Source organism: Bubalus kerabau, chromosome 4 (assembly GCF_029407905.1).
Source record: "Bubalus kerabau isolate K-KA32 ecotype Philippines breed swamp buffalo chromosome 4, PCC_UOA_SB_1v2, whole genome shotgun sequence".
NCBI classification, from domain to species: Eukaryota; Metazoa; Chordata; class Mammalia; order Artiodactyla; family Bovidae; genus Bubalus; species Bubalus kerabau.
In genome coordinates, this window is record NC_073627.1 from 142473847 (window position 1) to 142495699 (window position 21853).

Here is a 21853-nt window from a genome sequence, read left to right on the forward strand (position 1 = left end):
TGATCCAATTGTGCTTATGTTGAAATCCATAAAAATAATTCTATGTTTATCTAGTCTTATAGGACATTTCTGTTCAACATTATATTTTAAGATGCATCCATATTTTTGTAAATAGCTGGGTTTCGTACATCTTCACTGCTTTGTAATATTTGATTCAGTAAATATAACATCATTTATTGATCTGTTCCTTTGTCAAAGGACATTTGTGTAGTTTCCAGCATTTTTTTTACCGTTAGTGTTGCTGTTATGAACCTTTTGCATGTGTCTTCTTGTACACTTATGTAATAATTTTTGTAAAATTTGTTCATAAGGGTAGAATTTTTGCTTTTCAGGGCATGTAGGCATCTAACTTTACAAGATAATCTCAACAGCTTTTCTGAAATAAATCCAAAATTATAGCCACCCAAAAAAAGTATACAGGAGGATGTGCATAGGTCATATGCAAATACTATGCCATATTATATAAGGGACTTGAGCATTCTTAGATTTTGGTATCCATGGGAGTCCTGGAGCCAGCCCCCCTCCCCACCCAGGACACTGAGGGACGACTGTACTTTTGTGTGCAACAAAAGTGCTTTAAGCAGATATCCTACTTTGTTCCACAGAATATTAGAAAGACATGTGTTTAAGGGTTAAGATTTTTTTACTTCTTCGTCAAGGACTTAAGTGAACCTTGCATTTTTTGTCTATTTGTTTGGCAGTGAAAAATAAAGTGGTTACAGTTTGGTGCTACTGCCTTGATTTGCATGAATGCCTTTGGCAGTATTTCCAACAGTTGCTTTTGTATCATCAGTGCAAATGTCAGCACAATGAAAAAAGCAAATAGTATCTAAGTATTATTATGAAAATAACTGACCTCCTGGACTCCCTGAAAGGATCTCAGGGAGTCGTAGGGGTCAACAGAACACGCTTTGAGAACTGCTCCATTAAAAGATTAGCTTGGATCACGGTTCCCCAACATACCTTCTCTGGAAAATACTAGATCTACCATATTTTAAAAAGGAGTTGAGTCAGTGCTTTGTTATAAACCCCACACATGGAGTTCCATAAAGATATGTAGCCTCTTACTCTTTACCTAGCTGTTTCACATATATTAGCCCTTGCCCACGATATGCTTTCCGAGTAGGTAGGTCAAAGGTTGGTATCCCCTTTTGACCAAAAGGAAGAAATCTCAGAGGTGTTAAATTACCTGCCTACAGTCCTTGTGCAAGTTGAGAAGTAGGTTCGGATCTAGAAGCCTCAATTTCCCACTGTATTTACAGGACCCTTTCCATCACATTTATAGCCTCTGTTGGAGATACTGACTGGAGAAAAGCATTGAATGGAGGAGTCCTGGAGGGCCTGGGCTTCTGACTCTTGGTCCCTAGTTGAGAACCATGGCCAAAGACCTGGCCTCCAGCTTGGACCAGAGTTGAACTAACTTCCCTATGGGTCTGAGGGTTAGGAGAGCTCATGACAGAGTCAGCTGCTTGTTGGCAGTCCCCTGTGAGTTTGCTGAACTCAGCTATCTGTGGCTTTCATAATCTCTATCCATTTTCCTAACCAAAAAGTTAGGGGATAAAAAGGATCTGTATCTGTAGTGGAATTTTTCTGTTCTGTAGGTCATTTGTTTATAAAATACATGTAAAACTGTCTCGGATTACCCATGGACTTAAAAGATTGTTGCAAGTAAAAATCGAATGCTTCGCTACCAGACAACTTAATAAAATAAAAACCTTTTTTTTTTTTTAAGAAAAGGTGGCCCCTAAAAATTAGCCTCTAAAAATACAAGCCCCCCCCCCAAAAAAAGTGTGTTTGTAGTTATCTGTGTGCAAATCTCAAACTCATGAAGGTTTGTTTTACCTGCTGCTTCACCAGGTTTTGATGAATTAACCTGCCACTGTGGTGCATCAGTGATCTACCCTCCAGTTCCCTGTGGCACCAGGCCCCCTGAGTGTACCCAGACCTGTGCCAGAGTCCATGAATGCGACCATCCAGGTGGGTCCCATCTGCTTGCCTCCACACCTCACAGCCTGCTCACACTGTGTCATTTAGGATGTTGCATGATGGTCTTCAGGCCTTCCCTGGTGGCCTAGCAGTAAAGAATCTATCTGCAATGCAGGAGCCATGGGTTCGATCCCTGGGTGGGGAAGATTCCCTGGAGGAGAGCATGGCAACCCACTCCAGTATTCTTGCCTGGAGAATCCCATAGAAGAGCCTGGCGGGCTACAGTCCCTGGGGTCGCGAAGAGTCAGACGCGACTGAGCGACTTAGCACAGCACGTGATAGTTTTCACTGCTTTCACGTCACACTGTCATGGCTGCTCCTGTTCCCTGTGCTCAGGGATGCTTCTGTGAAGATGGGTCTGTGATCTGGGCCACAGCTGGGAATGACAGTGATTTTCATTGCTTTACCCTGTGGGTGTCAAACACACCCAGAATGTCGGGAGAAGCCCCAGCTGGTCTTGTCTTCCTTTTTGTGGCCTCCACTTTTGGTGCATATTTCAAAGTTAAGCATCTTTTTATAAAATTAAAATTAACTTCAGTTTTGTTGTAGATGCAACATATATAAAAAGAAAGAAAAGTAAAATCAAAAGATTGAAATTAAATCTTATGTAACCTTTTAAAGAATTATGCCTTCCTGTGTGTTTTTCGGACTTCCCTAGTGGCTCAGATGGTAAAGAATCTGCAATGCAGTAAATCCACCTGCAGTGCGGGAGACCTGGGTTCAGTCTCTGGGTCAGGATCTTCTCCAGGGAAGATCCCCTGGAGAAAAGGCATGGCAGTCCACGCTAGTGTTCTTGCCTGGTGATTTTTCAGGGCCTTTTTCCATGGGTAAAAATATATATTTGCATTTTTTCCCTGAAATAAAAGTGGAATTTTATTGAACTTATTTTAAGTAATAGATTTTTTTCTCTCATTACTGTAATTTTAATCTGTCTCCTATCAATAAATATTTTTCTAGATGATAGTGGGGTGTCCTGTTACATGGATAGGCCATAAGTGATTCAGTCAGTCTCATATTGCTGGACATTGGTTTCCAGTTTTCCTGTGATAGACTGCTGTAGACGCCAGACCGGTAGCTACTTGACGTCACCCACTTTCCATCCAGTCTAGTCACTGGCTTTCCCCTTGGACTGTATCTGGCCCATCATTTCCTTTTTTGTCACGTCCCAGAGGCAAACCTGGTATAACTTAAGTCATCAGATTTGATCCTTACAGTAAATCTGGCCGTGTGATTGAGACTGACGAAACAACCAGTTCTTAATTTTTTTTAAGAGTGAAGAAGAATTAAGTAAATTCCTTATGAAGTGAGAAGTCCCTCCTTCCCTGAGAGCATAAGATGACCTTCCCAGCTTAGCTTGTGAGTGGTGTCCATGCCACTGTGAAGTTAATATTCAAGCAGACACTCAGCACACTCCCTCGCACTCACTTCTTTATAGTCACTTGCAGATGTTAAGATGAAGTCCAGATCCTGCTGATGAATGTCCATAGTGAGAACTTAGCCATTTGTGATTTGTTTTAGCCTGCTTTCATTCAGCATTCACTTTTCTTGAGCATTCGTTGTATATCCAGCATGGTATCAGACATAGAAGGAGGTTCAGAGGAAGAAAACAATAACCCAGGACCTGGAGGGGGCTCTGTTATTTCTGGGAGGAAGAAGATGGTAGTTGAGTACATTTGCCACAATCAGCCATTGCCTGAAGATGGGGCAGATAGCATGGCAGCAAGCCTTCTGCCTCAGAACCAAGAGGTCAGGGAGAGCAAGAGAGCTCAGGGCAGGGAGGGGTCAGCCAAGGAAGGCTTCATTTAGGGGATGAGTTTGAATGAACTGCCAGTGAAGAAGTTGAAAGGAGGCAGAGGAAGCATGTCAGATGAGGTAAGTAACCAAGATGTCTGAACAGAGGGGAGTTGTGTACTGTAGGACCACAAGCATGACTGAGTAACATGCACAGACCATGTGGCCATGCCTCAGGAGACGGGGTAGACCAGCTGCCCCCTTCTCTGCTTCTGTGTCTCTCCCCCCTCAGCTGGGTTTCTTTTTCTCATGCTCATCTTTCAGCCCTTTAATATAAAGCCAACTACTTTTACTTTGCAGTGACCATTTTAAAAAGTACTTTTAGCTCCTAAATTTAAAAGTTCCATGTCAAATGCTATTATAATATGTATAATAGTTTGTGTGGTGTTACTTGAACATAATTCCTGATTTTACCTTTCTCTTTCTCCAGTGTATCATTCTTGTCATAGTGAGGACAAGTGCCCTCCTTGTACTTTCCTCACTCAGAAGTGGTGCATGGGGAAACATGAGGTAAGCTTTCTCTCAAGTGGTTCATCGTTCCAACCAGAGATTTATGGTTGGATTTCGTTAAGAGGATTAGCCTCATTGTTTCTCAAAGTAAATATGCTCCAAAGAAGCAGAGATTTGCTATTGCCACTTTTTTTTTCTTTTTTTAATCATTGAGGTATAGTTTGCATAAAATAAAATTTACTCTTTAGCATGCAAATCTATGAGTTTAGACACAAGCAGCCATACAGTCATGTCACCACCACCACAGTCAAGATGTGGAACAGGTCATTCATCCCCACGTACTCCTTCATGTCCCTTCAGAATTGCTCTCCGCTTTCCTCCAGCGCCGGTAACCAGTTATCTGTTGCCTTTTCCTGAGGTCACATAAACGGAACCATTCAGTCAGTAGCATTCTTCGACTGTTCTGCTCTCATTTTTAACCTGGTTACAACAAGATGAGACTCAGCTAGTAGCCCCTGAGAACATGAGCTGTGTTCAGAGACAGCGTCCAGGTTAGCTAGCATGGGGAGGGGTTGCCAGTCTGGGGAAAAGTGTTACAGTGAGAACATCCCAAGAGTGCAGGTGGGCTCCCTGCCAGTTACCACCAATCCTCTCTCTACTCCCTTCACAGATTTCCATCCTGCTGATGGGCCAAACGCCTTCCTCCCCACTAACCTGCCCCTCCCCACTGCCACTACCATGAAGGATTTTCATCCTTATTCTTAGCATCTAAGCTGTATTTGGCACTGCTGATTATAGACCCTTTGAAACAATTTTAAAATTTCTTTAATTTTAAAAAGGCATATTCATTGTAGACTGTAGATTGTAGACTTGCTACCCAAAAAGAAATACTCTTAAACATTCTGGTGTGTAGACTTCAGGCATGTGTATTACATATTCTCCTCTACTCTATGAAGAGTATACTGTTTTGTAACCTGCTTTTTTTACTTCATAACATGTTGGCCAACATTTCTTGAAACTCTTGACAACTGTGACAACATGCTTTCAGCGTTCTTATCTTGATGGACATATTTTTCTCCACTTATTTCCTGTCAGAAGTTCTCAAGTCATAATCCTTAGTATTTATTCTTCCTCTGAAAAATCTTACTTCCTCTGAGAGTAACCATTCTGAGAGATCCATGTGTTATCCATGTGTTGGACTTCAGTCAGCAAATATTTACTGCATGCCTGCTCTGTACCAGGTAACTGGCTGGGTTCAAGTAATTGAGAAATGAACCACGTGACCTGGCCCTGCCCTGGTGGAGCCTTCACTGTGGGGCAGAAAGCAGATGAATGAGCAGTCGATTATAGGTACAACCGTGTGGGAAGTACAGAGTACTGAAGGGACCCCTACCAAGGGAAGGTGTTCCTGGAGGAAGTAACATAAGTAACCTCCTGAAGGACGATGAGAAGATAGTAGGCAGATAATGTGGGCGGGAGCAGCACAGGGCACAGCGTGTGCGCGAATTATCCCGGTGGTAATGGAGTGTTTAGTGACTGGGGATACCTTCCACTAAAATACCAAATCCAAAGCAGGTATGTACTAGACTCTGGGGCCCTCTTCAAGATTACAGGTTATGCCTCATCAGAGTCGAAGTATACTCCTCTCTTTGAGGGTTCTTAAAAGACTTTGAGTGGGTACATGAGAGTAATCTTTGGTCCCACAAGAGTAAAATCCCAGCATTGTTTTCCTAGAGTGAGGAATCCTGGATGAAGGCAATTTCTCAAGAAAAAATGGCGGTTCCATGGACTGTTGCTTCTAAATTTTTTTTAATGACAGAGCTATCTAAAATATGGAGACCAGAGGTTGGGAGATGTGAGGAGAGCTGAGAATTTAATTACATAAAACTGCCCTGCCAGCAGTCCGGAAACCATGAGCCAAGGGTGCCCCCACCCCCGGGGTTTCTGTCAACTCAGTGCCCTAGCTGTTTGCAGACGTAGAAGATCCCCTGACCCTCCCAGTTAGTCATAGCATTTTCAGATACTCCCTAGTTATCTGGTTTCACATGCCTGTTACTCACCTTGGGATTATGTTGCAAGTCACACTCGGCTACTAAAACAAATCCTTTCAAACTGTAACAAGCATTGTTAAATAAAGCTCAGGTTTGTTTTCTTTTCAAACTAACCTTTCAGACTTTGAAAATCAGCCTGATTTAAAAAAAAAAATTTTTTTTTTTAAATATACTGATTGTGAACGTTCAGAAATGTTTAAGTAGGAAGTTAAAACCCACCCCAGATCCTGAATGGAGATGAGAACCCGGCTACTTCTCTCCTAGTTACGAAGCAACATTCCTTGTCACCTGGTTGATATCTCTTGTGGATTACCCTGTGGTGCCACGCTACCATGTGGGATGCACAAGTGTCAGAGGCTCTGTCACAAAGGAGAATGTCTGGGGGACGAGATCTGCAAGCAGCCCTGCACCACCTCCAGAGCTGACTGTGGCCACCCGTGTATGGCACCCTGCCACCTCAGCTTGCCCTGCCCAGTGACTGCCTGCAAGGCCAAGGTGCGTAGTCCTGGCTCCAGGTGGGGTGTTGGCTGTGGTCCTGGTGCTGCTAATGAGTCTAGAACTGTCTGCAGTGGCACCTTGGCACACATCCTAGTTGGGGGTCGTTGGTTACAAGGAACTTCAGGTTGACAAAGAGAAAGGTGGGCTTCTGTCTGCCAAGCTTGAGATGGCCTTTTCAGAAAGTACCCACTGCCACCTGACCAGTCTCTGTCTCACTTTGATCGAATTCTCAAGAGAGACTCTGATTGCCCACTCCATTCATTCAACAAGTATTTAAGTGTCTGTTTTGTATAAGATGTTATGCTGTGTAGATGCTGGAGCTCTACCAGTGAACAGGAGACACATGGTTCCATTAATCAGATGGACAGATACTAACTAGTTACTCAGGTAATTACCCGTGACTCTGCTAAGGATTGTGAAGTAGTTACACCCTTGCAGGGGTTCCACAGGAACATGTGAGTGGGGGACTTAACTGTTTTGAGGGATGAAGCAAGGTCTCCCCTGAGGAGGTGAAAGTGGAGGGATGAAGTGGAGTTGATTAGACTTTGGCTGGTCCTGGGTCAAGTGTCTACCTCTGGTTTGGTGGTAGAAACTTCATCCTAGGCCTGCCCCTTCAGGCAGGATTAAGGACAGGAATAATTCCCAGTAAGGGGCACTGTAAACCTGGCACTTCCCTCCTAGCATGTCAGCCACCACGTTGTCAGTTTGCATGTGTGGTTAGCTCCTCCATCTTGGAGAGGAGCCTTTCCCTGTCTCTCTGTTCTCTGCCAAGGTTTGATTCGAGAGAGGCTTTAAAAATGAAACCTGCCCATTCACATGTTTTCCGTGGGCTGAACGCTGCTCTGTGTTCATCTTATTTCAGATAGAGCTGCAGTGTGAATGTGGACGAAGAAAAGAAATCATGGTTTGCTCAGAAGCATCCAGTACTTATCAAAGGTTAGTGCTACTTAAATGTTAACAATTGGTAGGTGTAGGTAAAGGATATACAGGAGTTTATTATAGAATCTTTGCAACTTGTAAGGAAAGTTTTTAAAATAAATTTTGAGTCTAGTTTTTCAGGTTCAAAGAAAAAGTACTGCTTTAGAAAAAGTACTGCTTTATGTACCTTATTACTTTCCCTAACCTTAATTTGTAAAGGTTTTATTTTTTATTTTTTCATTTTATTTCTCCTCCTTTCTCTCTCTCTACCTCTGGTCTTATTTCACCATGAGATCAGAAGGGAAGATGTCCTGAGGTTGCGTGAATTGCTTTCATGTCCCACCATTTGTGCTGGCACAGCCAGGCCCTGTGCTCCTACTGGAGTGTGGGGGGTTCTGGCTGTTCTGTGGGTTGTCTTTACAGCCTCCTGAAATCTTGGGACCTGTGTGGTCACATGGGCATCTGAGTACAGGAGTGGAAATGTTAGGATGGATGGACGAATAGATGCAGAGATAACATCTTGGAGATGCAGAGATGTATAGATGTGTCATAGAGGTGGGACTTCAGGAGTATGCAACATCAGATTGACTGTGAATACCCACTGAGTGCCAGGCATTAGCCCAGATGTTCAAGGGAGTGCTAAGGAATTGATTACCTCATTTCCTATGGAGCTGTTTAGACTAATTGAGATACCACGTAAATGTGTGATAGTTACAATAAATGGGCTTCCAAGGCTACACAGATTGTCAAGAGGTAGATTTTTCTTGAAAGACATATTTTGTGTTCCTGGTGCGAGGAGATTCTTGTGAAACTGCACTGCCTTTCTTCCCTTTCTTTTTTGTACTTCAGAATAGCTGCTATTTCCATGGCCTCCAAAATAACAGACATGCAGCTTGGAGATTCAGTGGAGATCAGCAAGTTGATTACTAAGAAGGAAATTCACCAAGCCAGGTAATTTAAAAAATGTGTAGCTGTACCTTCTTTCCCGCATTAGACTTAATTTCCAGAGGGCAGGAACCATTCACTTGTGTCAGTCCCCAACAGTAAAGCCTTATACACACAGTATTCAACAGACCTCTGACATTAAGAGGCCACACCCACTCCAGTGCAGTGACTCCTACTCAGGACACAGCTAAGACCAGAGGAAGCATTTCTGGGCCTCACTCCAGATAGTAGCCCGAGGAAGCAGAGACCTGGGTATGTACATTTTAACCTGCAAGAGAACAGAGAGGTGGCTGTGTCAAGAGAGGGAGATGGGGCTGTCACAGGGCTGCTGAGAGCATTTGCGGGGCTGAGCAGCCTCGGGACACTCTGAAGTCCTTCGAAGGCCTGCCCACCTATCCTTGAGAGGGACCTCATTCAGCCATTGTCTGGCCAGAGTATGCTCAATCTCTAGGGTGACCATCCAAGAACTTATTGCTGAGTGGTGATGGTGGTTTAGTCACTAAGTCGTGTCTGACTCTTGTGACCCCATGGACTGTAGCCTGCCAGGGCTCCTCTGTCCTTGGGATTCACCAGGCAAGAATACTGGAGTGGGTTGCCATTTCCTTCTCCAGGGGATCTTTCTGACCCAGAAATCGAACCCCGGTCTCCTGCATTGCAGGCAGATTCTTTACCAACTGAGCTGCTCAGAGTATGAGCTGTGAAACCTGCATTCTCACTTAATTTTTTCTTTGTTTCTCAAGGCTGGAGTGTGATGAGGAATGTTCAGCCTTGGAAAGGAAAAAGTAAGTAGTTTGAACTACGATTTATCTGATTGTCTTTGAGCTCTGTGAAGTTAGTGGGAGGGGGCAACCCTTCAAGCATTCATTCAGCACCTGCTCTGAGTCTTCTGCTGCTATTGGAGAGCAGAAGAAATTCAGTCATCAAGAATTGAAGTGCCTAAGGATAAACCAGTTAGGTGATCTCAGCATGTTTCTGAAACATGAGCTTAAGTGGTTTTGGGCAAGTATAAACATTATATGCCCCACAGCATACTAATTCAGGGACTGGCAGACTTCCTAATTCCAATGGAGATAAGAGGCTTAAAATTCTTTTAATGAACTTTTATGTTGAAGTATAGCATACATATAGGTCAGAACTATAGATCAGTGAGTCATCACAAACTGAATACATTGGTGTAATCAGCAATGAGGTCAAGATACAGAAAGTTTCCAGAAGCTGCTCTTCCACTCCACTGAGATATAACCTGTATCCTGACTTCTGACAGTTTAGATTATTTTGTCTGTTTTTGGACTTTAAATAATGAAATCATGTGGGTGGTATTTTTGTCTGGTTTCTTTCATTATATTTGAGATACTCCTTTTGTTGCATGTGGCAGTATTTTGTTTATTTTCATTCCTGAACAATACTTATTTTATTTTAATGTATCATCACTTACCTATTCTATGGTTAATAGATTACATGTGTTGGTATTGGGCTGTTACAAATAATGCTCTGTAAAGAACATCCTTGTACTAGCTTTGCTATATATATGTACTCATTCCTATTGGATAATAAACTCAGGAGTAGAATTGCTGATTAATAAGGTATGCGTATTTTCAGCTTCTGTTGATTCTGCCAGTGTTCAAAATGGTTGTACCAAGTTATACTCTTTAAACTTTAATCCATTTTTGTAGATGTATAACTGGATATCACTGAGCTTTTAATTTATGTTTCTCTGATGACTGGTGAGGTTGAACACCTTTTCGTATGTTTATTGGCCATTTGGATAGCCTCTTTTGTGAAGTACCAGTTCAAGTCTTTGCTTATTTTTTAATTGTAGCATCTGTCTTTTTCATATTGATTACTAGGAATTCTTTATATATTTTGGGAGTCCTTGGATATGAGTCCTTTGTTTTATTTGAGAAGGAAATGGCAACCCTCTCCGGTATTCTTGCTTGGGAAATCCCATGGACAGAGGATCCTGGTGGGCTACAGTCCATGGGGTTGCAAGAATCAGTCATGACTTAGCAACTAAACCACCACCTTTATATATATATATATATATATTTTTTTTTTTTAATAAATTTATTCTCCTTTAAAAAGATTTATTTATTTTTGGTTGTGCTGGGTCTTCACTGTTACTTGTGAGCTTTGAGCTGTGGCTAGCAGGGGCTACTCTGCATTGAGTAAGAATAAGTTTGTTTCAGTGCATGTATTTCTCATTGCACTAGCTTCTCTTGTTATGGATCACAGGCTCTAGGCACATGGTTTCAGTAGTTGCAGCTCACAGGCTCTAGAGCACAGGCTTGGTAATTGTGGCTCAAGGGCTTAGCTGCTCTGAGGCATGTGGAATCTTCCCAGACCAAGGATTGAACCCATGTCCCCTGCATTGGCAGGCAAATTCCTATCTACTGTACCACCAGGGAAGCCCTGCTTTGTATATTGTTGTTTCTCACACTCCGTGCATTCACTTTTCACTCTCCAAATGGTGTCTTAATAAATAGAAATTTCTAATTTTATTGTAGTTCAGTTTATCAGTCTTTTTCTTAGTTAATAGTACATTTTATAGCTTGTTTAAGAAGTATTTGTCTATTCTGAGGTCATAATGGTATTCTGTGTTATTGTCTAGGAACCTTATTTTACCTTTCACATTTAGAACTATAGTTGACTTGGACCGATTTTTTTTTTTTTTAAATCATAATATAAGGGAGGGTTCATGATTCCATTTTTTTTTTTTTTTTTTTCAAACAAATGTTCACTCGACCAGTATCATTTATCAAGAAATCCTTTTCTCAGTTCGCTGCAGTGCCACCTTTGTCTTAAAGCAAGTAGTCATGTTGCATATGGGTTATTTCTGAGTTCATTCTGTTCCATCGTGTTAGTATCACTTTATCTGAATTACTGTACCTTTATAACAAGCCTTAAAAAGTGGCAGCATATCTCTTCAAACATGGTCCTTCTTTAAGACTGTCTTGGCTATTCTTGGCCGTTTGCATTTCCATTAAAATTTTAGAAATAGGTTATCAATAGCTGCAAAAAAAAAAAACACTGGGATTTTGATTGAGCTGGTATTTATAGATCAGTCTGGGAAGATTTGATACTTTGTAATATTGAGGCCTCTCGTCCTTGAGCAAAGTATATCCTTATATTTAGTCATGTTTTCTTTTAATGATATTTTTATAGTTTTCTGTATATAGATTTTGTACATCTTTAAGTAGATTTGTTCTTTGCTGTTTGATGTTTTTTGATGCTATTATAAATGGTATTTTTTTCTTGTTATCACTTTAAAATTTTAATTCTCTAATTGCTTGTTGCTGGCATGTAGGAATACAGTTGATATTTGTTGACCAGTATTCACAACCCTGCTAAATTACTTATTTCTAATAGTTTATCTGTAGCTTCTTTTGGATTTTGCATGTACACCATCATGTCCCCTTCTAATTTATTTCTAATTCTTAACTTTTTTCTTTTTCTTGGCAAATTGCACTGGCTAGGCCTCCAGTACAGTATTGAATAGAAGGTAGTGATAATGGATATTTCACTGCTGTCTGTGATGTTTGTTGTAAGTTATTTGAGTATATTCTTTATCAGATTAAGGGGCATTTATTCAGTGCCTGACAAACTTTCTAGTTCCAACAGAGATTAAAGGTATAGTTCTTTGAAAATGTTTATATTTGGAGAATTTAGGTGAAGAGTGTGTAGGAGTTTATTGTAATTTGTTTTTTGGCTGCACTGGGTCTTTGTTGCTGTCTGTGGCCTTTCTCTAATTGTGGCAAGCAGTGGCTTCTCTTGTTGCGGAGCATGGACTCTAGAGTGTGCAGGCTTCAGTAGTTGTGGGCCACAAGCTTAGTTGCCCACAATGGCATCTTCCCAGACCAGCTTCGAAGCTGCTCTGGACCACTAAGGAAGTCCTATTGTAATATTCTTGTAACTTAACCATCCTTTGAAATTTTTTCACGATAGAGTTAAACAGAAACAGATACATGCAGACAAGTGCAGTCTTGTTTTACCTAGAAGTCCAACTTTGAACAATTGTTAACAATACCTTTTTAGGTGACTAAATGTGTAGATGGTAATATGATTAATAGCACTGCCCAAACTTCCTTTGGTTTGACTCTTATGGTAACTTTGTAATAATTGCTCTTCAAAACTCTTGTCCTTTAAGAACTGGTGTCACATTGTTCTCTGCTGCAGTCCAGAGATTTCAGAAATGCTGTAGTGAATGCTAGAAGGCCTCCAAAACATGGAAATGCACCTTTGTGTAGTTGAGACAGTATTGTACAGCAGTTAGAGCCAACCATAGCTCTAGAGTTAGATTGCCCGGAGTTGAATCTTAGCTTCACTCACATAGCTGTGTGACCTTGGACAAAACACATTATCCCTCTAAGCTTTAATTTTCCCACGTATCTGTGAATAGTGAGTGATAATAGTAGTATCTACCTCCCTGAGTTGTTATGAGGGTTAATACATTAAAACTAACGATGCTATATGTAAAACTCTTGGCACAAGCCTAACACATAGTAGATGCTCAGTAAATTAAAGTTATTGATTAGAACTAGCTATTTCTTCAAGCCTTTTGAATTTCTCCTCAATATTTGAACAATGACATAATGACCCTCACTATATAAGGATTCTTTCTTACTCACAGACCTGAAAAAAAAAAAGACATGTGAATTTGAAAAGGAAAATGCCATCTAAAGTTGCAAATACATGCTCCATTGCAGAAATGGAAAACTGACAGACCAAATTCATCCCACAGTTATGTTTTATTGATGTGTACGTTTGAATTAGTGGCCAACTAATCAAAACATGAAAAGATCTCCCCCTCTAGGAATTTTCTTGAAAATTTGAAAACTAAACTGCTGGTAAAAAATTAGAAAACCTAGCAACAATAAACCAAATTCTTACGGGCATTAAGCTTGTAAGAGATCCCTGTCTCCTTGCAAAGGAAAACTGTATTAATGCTAAACTGAATTTTAACTATCTTTAAAAAAAAAGGACATAACCAGGTGTTGGTGAGATGCCATGAGACTCATATAACTGCTGGTCAAAGCACAAACAGCATTGTGGAACCCTTAGACCATGATGATCTGGGTCTCAGGTCCATACTATTTAATGCAGTTATTGCCACACCTGGAAACATTTTCCAGAGAAATAATCTTAAAAGGTTTTTGCTCAGAGATATTGTGTTACTTATCATATTGAAAAACTGGGAGACTGTTACAGGAACCTAAATGGGGCATGCTTATGTAAATTGTGGGACATATAAAATTAGAAGATTATGCAACTGTTAATACAGGGAGTGTGAAAATCAAACAGTAGTATGAGAAATGCTAAAAAAGAGATTCAGAGTTTCATGTACTACTTAAAATTACAGAAGAAAAGTATGAAAGGAAGTGCATTAAAATTAACGCAGCGCTTATGTTGTTAATGGAATTCTTCATTTTGTAGACTTTCTGTAGAGTGACGTTAATTTTAGTATTATCCTTCTACTTTATTCATCTGATGTTCGGGTGAAACCTCAGAGGAAATCCTTCCCACTGACCATCCCCAGTGCACGCCCTCCCTCAGCCTTCTCTTCACCAGACAATCTGAGTCTCCATTGTCAGCCTACAGCTTGCTCAGAACCATCTAGATGTATCTTACTTATTTTGTTCTGTGAAGACAATTCAATATCTTGTCCCAAGTTGTTCCTATTCTCCTGAATAATCAGGTTTACTGAAATGAGATGATTAATGTATAAAAAACGTAGAACCTGGTGGGCACTCTGTTACTATGAGATAATTTTCCTCCCCCTTCTTTCCTTTCATTTACATACTTCACTCTCTTTCAGGAGGTTAGCAGAGGCATTTCATATCAGTGATGATTCTGATCCTTTCAACGTACGTTCTTCAGGGTCAAAATTCAGTGACAGTTTGAAAGAAGATGCTAGGTATGTGACTTGATACCTACTTTCTTAAGTGTGGCTTACCAGATATTTGCTCTTTTAAGAAATGCAGTCCTCTGTGGTTGAGCCAGTTTATATGGTATTTAATAAGTCATTCTCTTGGTTTCTCAAAACTGTCCCATTGAAGAGTTGAACTTTGGAAGTGTGTGTGTATGTGTGTGTGTGTGTGTGTGTTTGGTCCCTGTGATAGGAGCTGGGGCCCTTTAGGGGTTGGACTGGCTTGCAGTGAAGGGTCTCTGGCCACGTTCCACCTCTGGCCATCCAGGTCTCTTGTCACATGGGTGGTCCTCACTTGGGTGGTAACAGGTCTTATTTTCCTCTTGTCTCCTGGCCCTCTGATGACTGTTTCTCTTTCTGTCTTCTCTCTTCTCATAATTGTTTTCTTATTACTTTCTCTTCCTCTGTTCCATCACATTCAGCCTTCTGTTATCTGACAGTTCCTGCCTGGCCTCTGCAATTTTCCTGCCCACATTGTCCATTCTCTGCACTGTATAGGCAGAGGGTGGATGGAAGGGATCTCAAAAGAGCAGAAACAAACGCAATTAACTGTGGCTATTTCTCATTTCAGGAAGGACTTAAAGTTTGTCAGCGACATTGAGAAGGAAATGGAAGCCCTTGTGGAGGCCGTGAATAAGGTTGAAATCAAAATATCCAACTCGACGTGTTTCTAAGGCCAACTTGATTTAAAAAAAAAAAAAAATCAAGTCCCAGAAACACTGTCAGTGTAAAGTAGTTGTAGGAAAAAAGTCAGAGCTGCCTTGAGGATCCTTACCTTTCTTCAGAGCCCAGCCATTATAGCTTCATGGAAGCTCTAGCCTGGCTCAAGAAAGATATCTGCAGTCATATTAAATGTAAATACACATCCTAGCCCTGTGCCCAAGAATGGGAGGAGACACTCTCGATGAAGGGCATTCAGTAGGGATACTTAGGAAGACATGCCAACTCCTCAGATCTCTGATGAGCTTCCCTGGTGGCTCAGTGGTAAAGAACCCGCCTGCCAATGCAGGAGATGCAGGTTCTCCCTGGGTCAGGCAGAACCCCTGGAGGAGGAAATGGCAACCCATTTTATTCTTGCCTGGGAAATCCTAGGGACTGAGGAGCCTGGTGGGCTACAGTCCATGGGGTTACAAAAGAGTCAGACATGACTGAGTGAGTGAGTACGCACACACAGAGATCTCTGAAGGACTGTTGTATGATCGGACTCACTGGTTCTTATTACCCCAAAGGCAGGAAAGAATATGTTGGGCAAAGATATAAAGTTGAATGAGTAGAGTTGAAGAGTAATGGTATCAGTTCCTTCAAGAGAGGGAAGCCTGTCCTGGAGGCAGCCGGAGATGTCGAGGAGGTGGCTTTAAGCGAAAAAGCCTCTCATGTAGTCAGCAATAGCCAGTCCTGCGGCGACTCCCTCTTCATTCAGAGGGCATGTGAGTGAGGGAGAGATGGCTCCTTTGGCTCCACATCTAATGAAAATAGGTTTCCTTCCTGCTGTCTACTCACCCTCTGCCCTGCCTCCCTTCTGTTCGCGCTTCCCAGCAGGATACTAGCACAAAGGAGAAAATGGAATCATTGTTCCCCTCCTAATTAGGAAACCTGAGCAGATGTAGTTCTCTGCTAACCTGTCTCTGTAAATTCACAATTTTTAGTGTGGAGTGTACAAGTGAGATTTTCTTGTTTTGTAACTCTTCAGTTTATTTAGTCATTTCTTGAAAACATCACTCACTCCCCAGTTAGAGGCCCTGTGGGAGCAACCATTGCAGTATCCACGTCAGGCTCAGTTCACTTGCCTGCTGCCCCCCCTGGCCCCAGCCAGCTGCTGCCACATGGCTCACAGAGGAGATGCAGGAAGTACATCCCATGCCCTTCCCCACGCCCCCCCATGCCCCGACCCTTGCCCCGCAGGCAGTGAATTGCCGTGCACCATGGGCCTCCCAAACTCCGCCACCTCTTTATTGACCCAGGCTGTTCCAGGACAGTGGGAAGGACCTCTATAGGCATAGCCTTTTTTCAAAATGATGTTTACCAGTCAGTCTTCTTTTCCTTCCATACAGGGGAAAAATAGTAAGAAGAGCCACTGCTTCCCTCCCATGAACAGAGACCACCGCCGGATCATCCACGATCTGGCCCAGGTGTACGGCCTGGAGAGCGTGAGCTATGACAGTGAGCCAAAGCGCAACGTCGTGGTCACTGCGGTCAGGTGGGTGGATCTCGCTGTCAGAGGGGAAACTGCTCGGTGGCGCACACTGGACCTGAGAAGCTGGGCTGGTCAGTGACTAGTGCAGGAGGGCTGCACTCGTCATTGGTGCCTCCTTGGGCCTGGCCTTGGGCTGTTGTTTTTCTTACTTCCTTCTTTGGAAGATTAGGTGAAAAGTCTGCCTCTGGGCCAGCCATTCTGACTGATCTAAGGCTCTGAACCAGAAAGTAAAGCCCATGCCTCAGACCTCAGAGCAGACACACCTAAAGCATATTTCACATCAGATCCATCCCTTGTTCCCTTGTGTCCTCCTGGCATCGTGCAAACAGAAAGAGTGCTGGCCTGGGACTCAGGGCCTCCTCTGTGAAGAGTGTTTGCCATTAGAGGAGACTGAAGCAGGAGTATGAGCGAGGAGGGGACTGCAAGACCTAGGATCACTATCTGAATCTGGGGGAGTTGGAAGAACCTCCCAACAAAGAAGACTCAAGTGAGATTAGAGGAAGAAGGTAGTGGGCTCAGCAGAGGTAGATGAAAGGGATGAGGGTTAATCAAAAGTGACAAGTCATATCAGAGAGTGCCCTGCAACATCACGTTAAGAGTCATGGACTGGATTTCTAGCTGTCTGCCTGTCTCCACAAACAGTTCTCACTTTTCAATACTTTGTGTTCTGACTTCACAGAGGGAAGTCCATTTGTCCTCCTACCACACTGACAGGTGTACTCGAAAAGGAGAATCAGTCACGGCCTCCGCCACCGATTGCTCATCACAGACAGACAGACAAGTAAGGATTCTTTAGCTGCTTCCCAAAGGGCCATGTCTGTTCAGAGATGCCACCAAGGAGTAAATTGCCCTGGGCTGCACTAGTCATTGGCGCCTCATTGGTCTGGCCTTGGGGTGTTGCATTCAGATATATGATGTTTGACTGAGATGCCGGACACATTTGTTCATGCCACAGGGGTCCCAGGTTTGCTGTTTGTAATGCCTACTTGCCCTCCAGGGAGCAAAGTCACTAGCCGTAATTTCCATGGTATAGATGGTGACACTGGGAAATGGATTCAGTCTGCCACACCAGGTGATGTGGGAACATCTCACAGTTCACAACAGTTACTCTGGAGACAGAAGTGGGATTCTAGGGGGTCGTTGGCAGTGAAGGGGGAAACTTGCATGTTTTGCTCTGCTTACATATGGTTTGAATCATTTTTCCATATGCTAGTGATTAAAGAGGAAAGAAAACCGCACGAGCAAGCAGCAGGTCTGGCAGGTGTTTTCTTAGCCAGGAGCAGAGAGGGGTCGTCATCCTGCCTTCCCTTCCCAGGAGGGGACCAGCTGCCCTATGGGACAAGGCCACCTAGCTGGAAGCTGTTGGGAACCCAGTGGGGTCTCTCCACCTGCTCTGGCCTTCCACACAGAAGCTCTCCAGAGCCTCCTACACCTCTGGGAGGGTGGGTAGAGAAGTGTACAAGGTCACCAGGAGGGTCCTAGCCATCTCTGTTCCCTTGGAACTGGACGGGACAGCTCAGTGTTGCCCACTGGGCACAGCGTCAGCCAGGAGCTCCTGGGGCCAAGTAGCTCTCAGGACCAGCCCCACTCCCGCCCTGGGGAGTCTTTATTTTGGAAAAATTTTAGAATAGAAAGAATAGTGTTAATATATTAATATAAACTCCTGTGTGCCCTTCACCAATTTCCAACAGTTAACTTGCTCATGTGGACTGCACTGTCTTAGCAGAATCTCACACATGGTAAAGAAGCTGACCCTTTACTTTCTGAAACCTGCCTGAATCGGTTTCCCCCAAGCAAGAAAAGATTGCTCATTCTGTGTTTGCTTTTCAGGAATCCTGGGAGCAGCAATTTACAGAAGATTGCGAAGGAGCCAGTAATTGACTACTTTGATGTCCAGGACTGAGGAGATCATGACACACTTAGGAAAAAAAAATGATTGGGTGTGATGGAGATTTTTTCCCTGCAGATAAATCATGCTTGTTCCCGACCACCTGGTGGACTCACAGCTCACCTACTGTCTTGACCTTGATACTTGCAAACCACGATTGTGTCAGAAATCCCCTTGTCCGCTCTGCTGTGTGTAAAGTGTCTCACTGTGTCTCACTATTGCCATGTCTCTGACTGGACGATCACTAGTGATTGAGTTGAATTTGCACAGGCTCCTCACACCATCACCGTGATTTGCTCTGAGGGTTGGGGAAACATAGGACTTGATTTTAGTCAAACCAGAATTTTAACCTGAAAATGTCACTTAGGCATGGCCTCAGATGTCCATCCAGTTATCCGTCCTCCTCCTGACAATGCCTTGCATTCTTAATCCAAAGTGATCACTATCTTCGGAAAGACAAAGGCTAAAACTTCGCAGTCCAGAATCCCAAACAGCGGCTTGGTACACCATATCTGAAGTCAGGTGTGCGGTTAAACCCAGCTGTCTTTGCTGAGTCTTTTGCCAAAAGCTCTGCCTGGTCTACCTAGCTAAACTTATCTGAGTAGTCTTCAGTAGCATCAATTCAGACCTAGAAGAGGGTTCGGGGGACCTGTCTTCCAGAATCTACAGAGGGCCTCTTAGCATTGATCCTGTGCGGTGACAGGTTCCCTCTCCACCATGATGATGGAGGACATAGCGTGAGCTCCTCCTCCCACTGGTTCACACTGCGGCCTCTGTGCACTGACCTGTGCAGGCATAACCCCTCCTCTCTGGTTGAGAAGGAGTCTCCTGGGCGCCTACCTTTCCCATGTCACTTTCTCCCAGGCCTGCAGCAACCGTATTGGCTTTCCCTATCTCTGAGCTCTGGACTTCCGTTTGCATATTCAGAAAACCATGTTAACGGTCCAGGGCTTACGCCAGCATGCCCCCAAGGCATTCTTCAGGCTCCTGTAAGGCAGGTGCAGCTGCAGTCCCGTTAGTTCAGCCCTCTCTGCGTTGGTACCTCTTCCACATGGAGGCCAGACTTCAGCAACTTCGTTCTGCTCCAGAAAAGCCACAAACCCCAGAGCAACAGAAGAAATGAGAAGTGATGTCACAAAACTGGCACTTAGTTTTACCAGGAAAAGCAGGGCTGCCCTTTGGTCCTGACCCAGGCACTCTGCCTTGAAAGACATCAGGTCCAGCAGGAGGGGTGGGAGGGTGGGGACAGGTGACTGGAGGGAGGAGACAGAGCCACCTCTCCCTGAGCCCGTTTAGCAGAGGGTCAGTGGCCCCACACCCGATAGGGGCCTCAAGCATCTGTTTCATCTTTCAAGCAGTGGCTTGAGTGGATGAGCTGTACTGCGAGAGCGTCTCCACACCAGCAGGAGGTGGAGACCTGATCTCAGCTTCCAGCTCTGCCATGGGACACCCTGCTGCTGCCTGATGGAGTGGAGCTACCGCCTTCCTCACCAGAGTCCTGAGGATTAAATGAGATAATGTACATGGAGGTGCCTGAGCTGTTACACATGCTGGAACTTTACAGCATTCGGAAAATATGTAGGCCTCTTTCTCCGTCATTCCAGCCAAGTAAAGGATTAGAGTGCTAACCAGCCACTTATGGTGAACATGTGTGTCCCTGCCCGTGCTGGGCTATGCTTGGCTGTGGGGAACAGACATGGCCTGCTCTTTTGCAGTTAGTAATCCAGAGTAGGGCACATACCAGAACAAATAGAGTGAGAGTCTTTGGTCTGGCACAGATAGGTCATCAGTCTGTTTATTAAAAGCTGAGGAGCCGTACAAGGAGTTTTTTGTGGCATGCTGGGAGGGAGTCAGCCCTCATGCCTGGGGGAGCTACCCCTGGATGGGAAGGAAAACAAGCATTTGAGCTGAGTCTTGAGATGGCAGATTGCCATTTGGAGGAGCGAGGCATTCCAAGTGAAGGGCCTGAGACAAGCCCAGGGCTATGGTTTGTGGGAGTTTTGAGGAAGGATTGGTTGTCCAGAGTGGGCAGACAACTGGAGGGACAGGTGATGAAGCTGGAGAGGTAGACAAAAGTCAGTTTGTGGGGAGCCATTGAGGGATTCTCAGCAGAGCAGCACAGCTGGACTTAAAACAGGGCAGGAGGCGGCAGAGGTCTTTGTAGAGGCCCGGATACTGTAGGCTTTGTGAGTTTCTGGTGTGGCTGTCCCAAGTCTGCCCCTGTTGTGTGGACTAGCCCCAGACAATAAATACGTGCATGAGTGTGGCTCTGGTCTTGACACTTCATAGACACTAAATCAGAACTTTATAGAATTCTAATGTGTCAGAAAATGTTTGTCTATTTTTCCAACCATTTAGAAATGAAAGAACTCTTAACTCGTGGGTTGTATTCAGTATAGAAGTAGGCAGTAGGCTGGCTTTGGCCAGGACCTTAGTTTGTCCACCCTGGTCTGGAGTAGCCACTCAGAGGGTGTCAAAGGGTCGAGAGGGCTGACTGAGGCAAGAAAGCAGCCCAAAGCTGCCAGAGTGATGCAGATGAGAGGAGGAGGTGGTGGGAGCTGGTGCTGCAGAGGTTAGAGGTCAGGAGATCTAGGAGGGAGAGCACAGGCTGCTGGTCAGAAGGGAGCCAGACCCCCTCAGCAGAGGGGGGCTGGTTCTCATGGGTTTGGTGGATTCCCCACTAAGCAGTGCCCTTAGACCAAACCTTGCAAGTCTTAAGTACATTACACTGTGTGTGGGCTAAAAGGAAAAACACCTCTACCTCTTACATGGAGGGGGGCCTGTGGGTATCAGGACCCCACTTTGGCTCCCTGAGAATCCAGTGGTATCTTCCTGCCCCTCCAGCTCCAGTCTCCAATGGGAGTTTACTCTTGGGACCAGAGCTTTCCAGAGGCCAAGTTCTTAACTCTGGAATTCCCTCTGGCTTGTCTGGCAGGGCTAGTTCCACTCAGCAGTGGTACCAATCTGGTATGCTGTGAGAGGCTGTGTGCAAAATGGAGATGAAAGCAGTCCTCCTGATTGCGGGGTCTGGGATTGCTCCTGGCCGTGCCAGTGGTGGACAGGCCAGGGGAAGAAGGAATGTCAGTCCTAGGGGTGCTGCTGCTGCTGCTAAGTTGCTTCAGTCGTGTCCGACTCTGTGCGACCCCATAGACGGCAGCCCACCAGGCTCCGCCGTCCCTGGGATTCTCCAGGAAAGAACACGAGTGGAT

At 44.0% G+C, this 21853-nt stretch overlaps 1 protein-coding gene across 7 annotated transcripts in view; it reads left to right on the top strand.

Moving 5' to 3' along the window:
- Positions 1-18881, top strand: part of NFX1 (nuclear transcription factor, X-box binding 1) — a 65388-nt gene extending 46507 nt beyond the window's left edge. For all 7 annotated transcript variants that reach the window (XM_055578812.1, XM_055578813.1, XM_055578814.1 and 4 more), the window contains 11 exons: positions 1858-1977; positions 4208-4287; positions 6543-6773; positions 7639-7712; positions 8544-8645; positions 9380-9421; positions 14452-14550; positions 15134-15200; positions 16614-16759; positions 17436-17537; positions 18587-18881. In XM_055578812.1, the coding sequence (XP_055434787.1) occupies positions 1858-1977; positions 4208-4287; positions 6543-6773; positions 7639-7712; positions 8544-8645; positions 9380-9421; positions 14452-14550; positions 15134-15200; positions 16614-16759; positions 17436-17537; positions 18587-18659 (1136 nt within the window). In that variant the 3' untranslated portion in view covers positions 18660-18881. The remainder of the gene's footprint in view (positions 1-1857; positions 1978-4207; positions 4288-6542; positions 6774-7638; positions 7713-8543; positions 8646-9379; positions 9422-14451; positions 14551-15133; positions 15201-16613; positions 16760-17435; positions 17538-18586) is intronic.
- The last annotated feature ends 2972 nt before the right edge of the window (positions 18882-21853 follow it).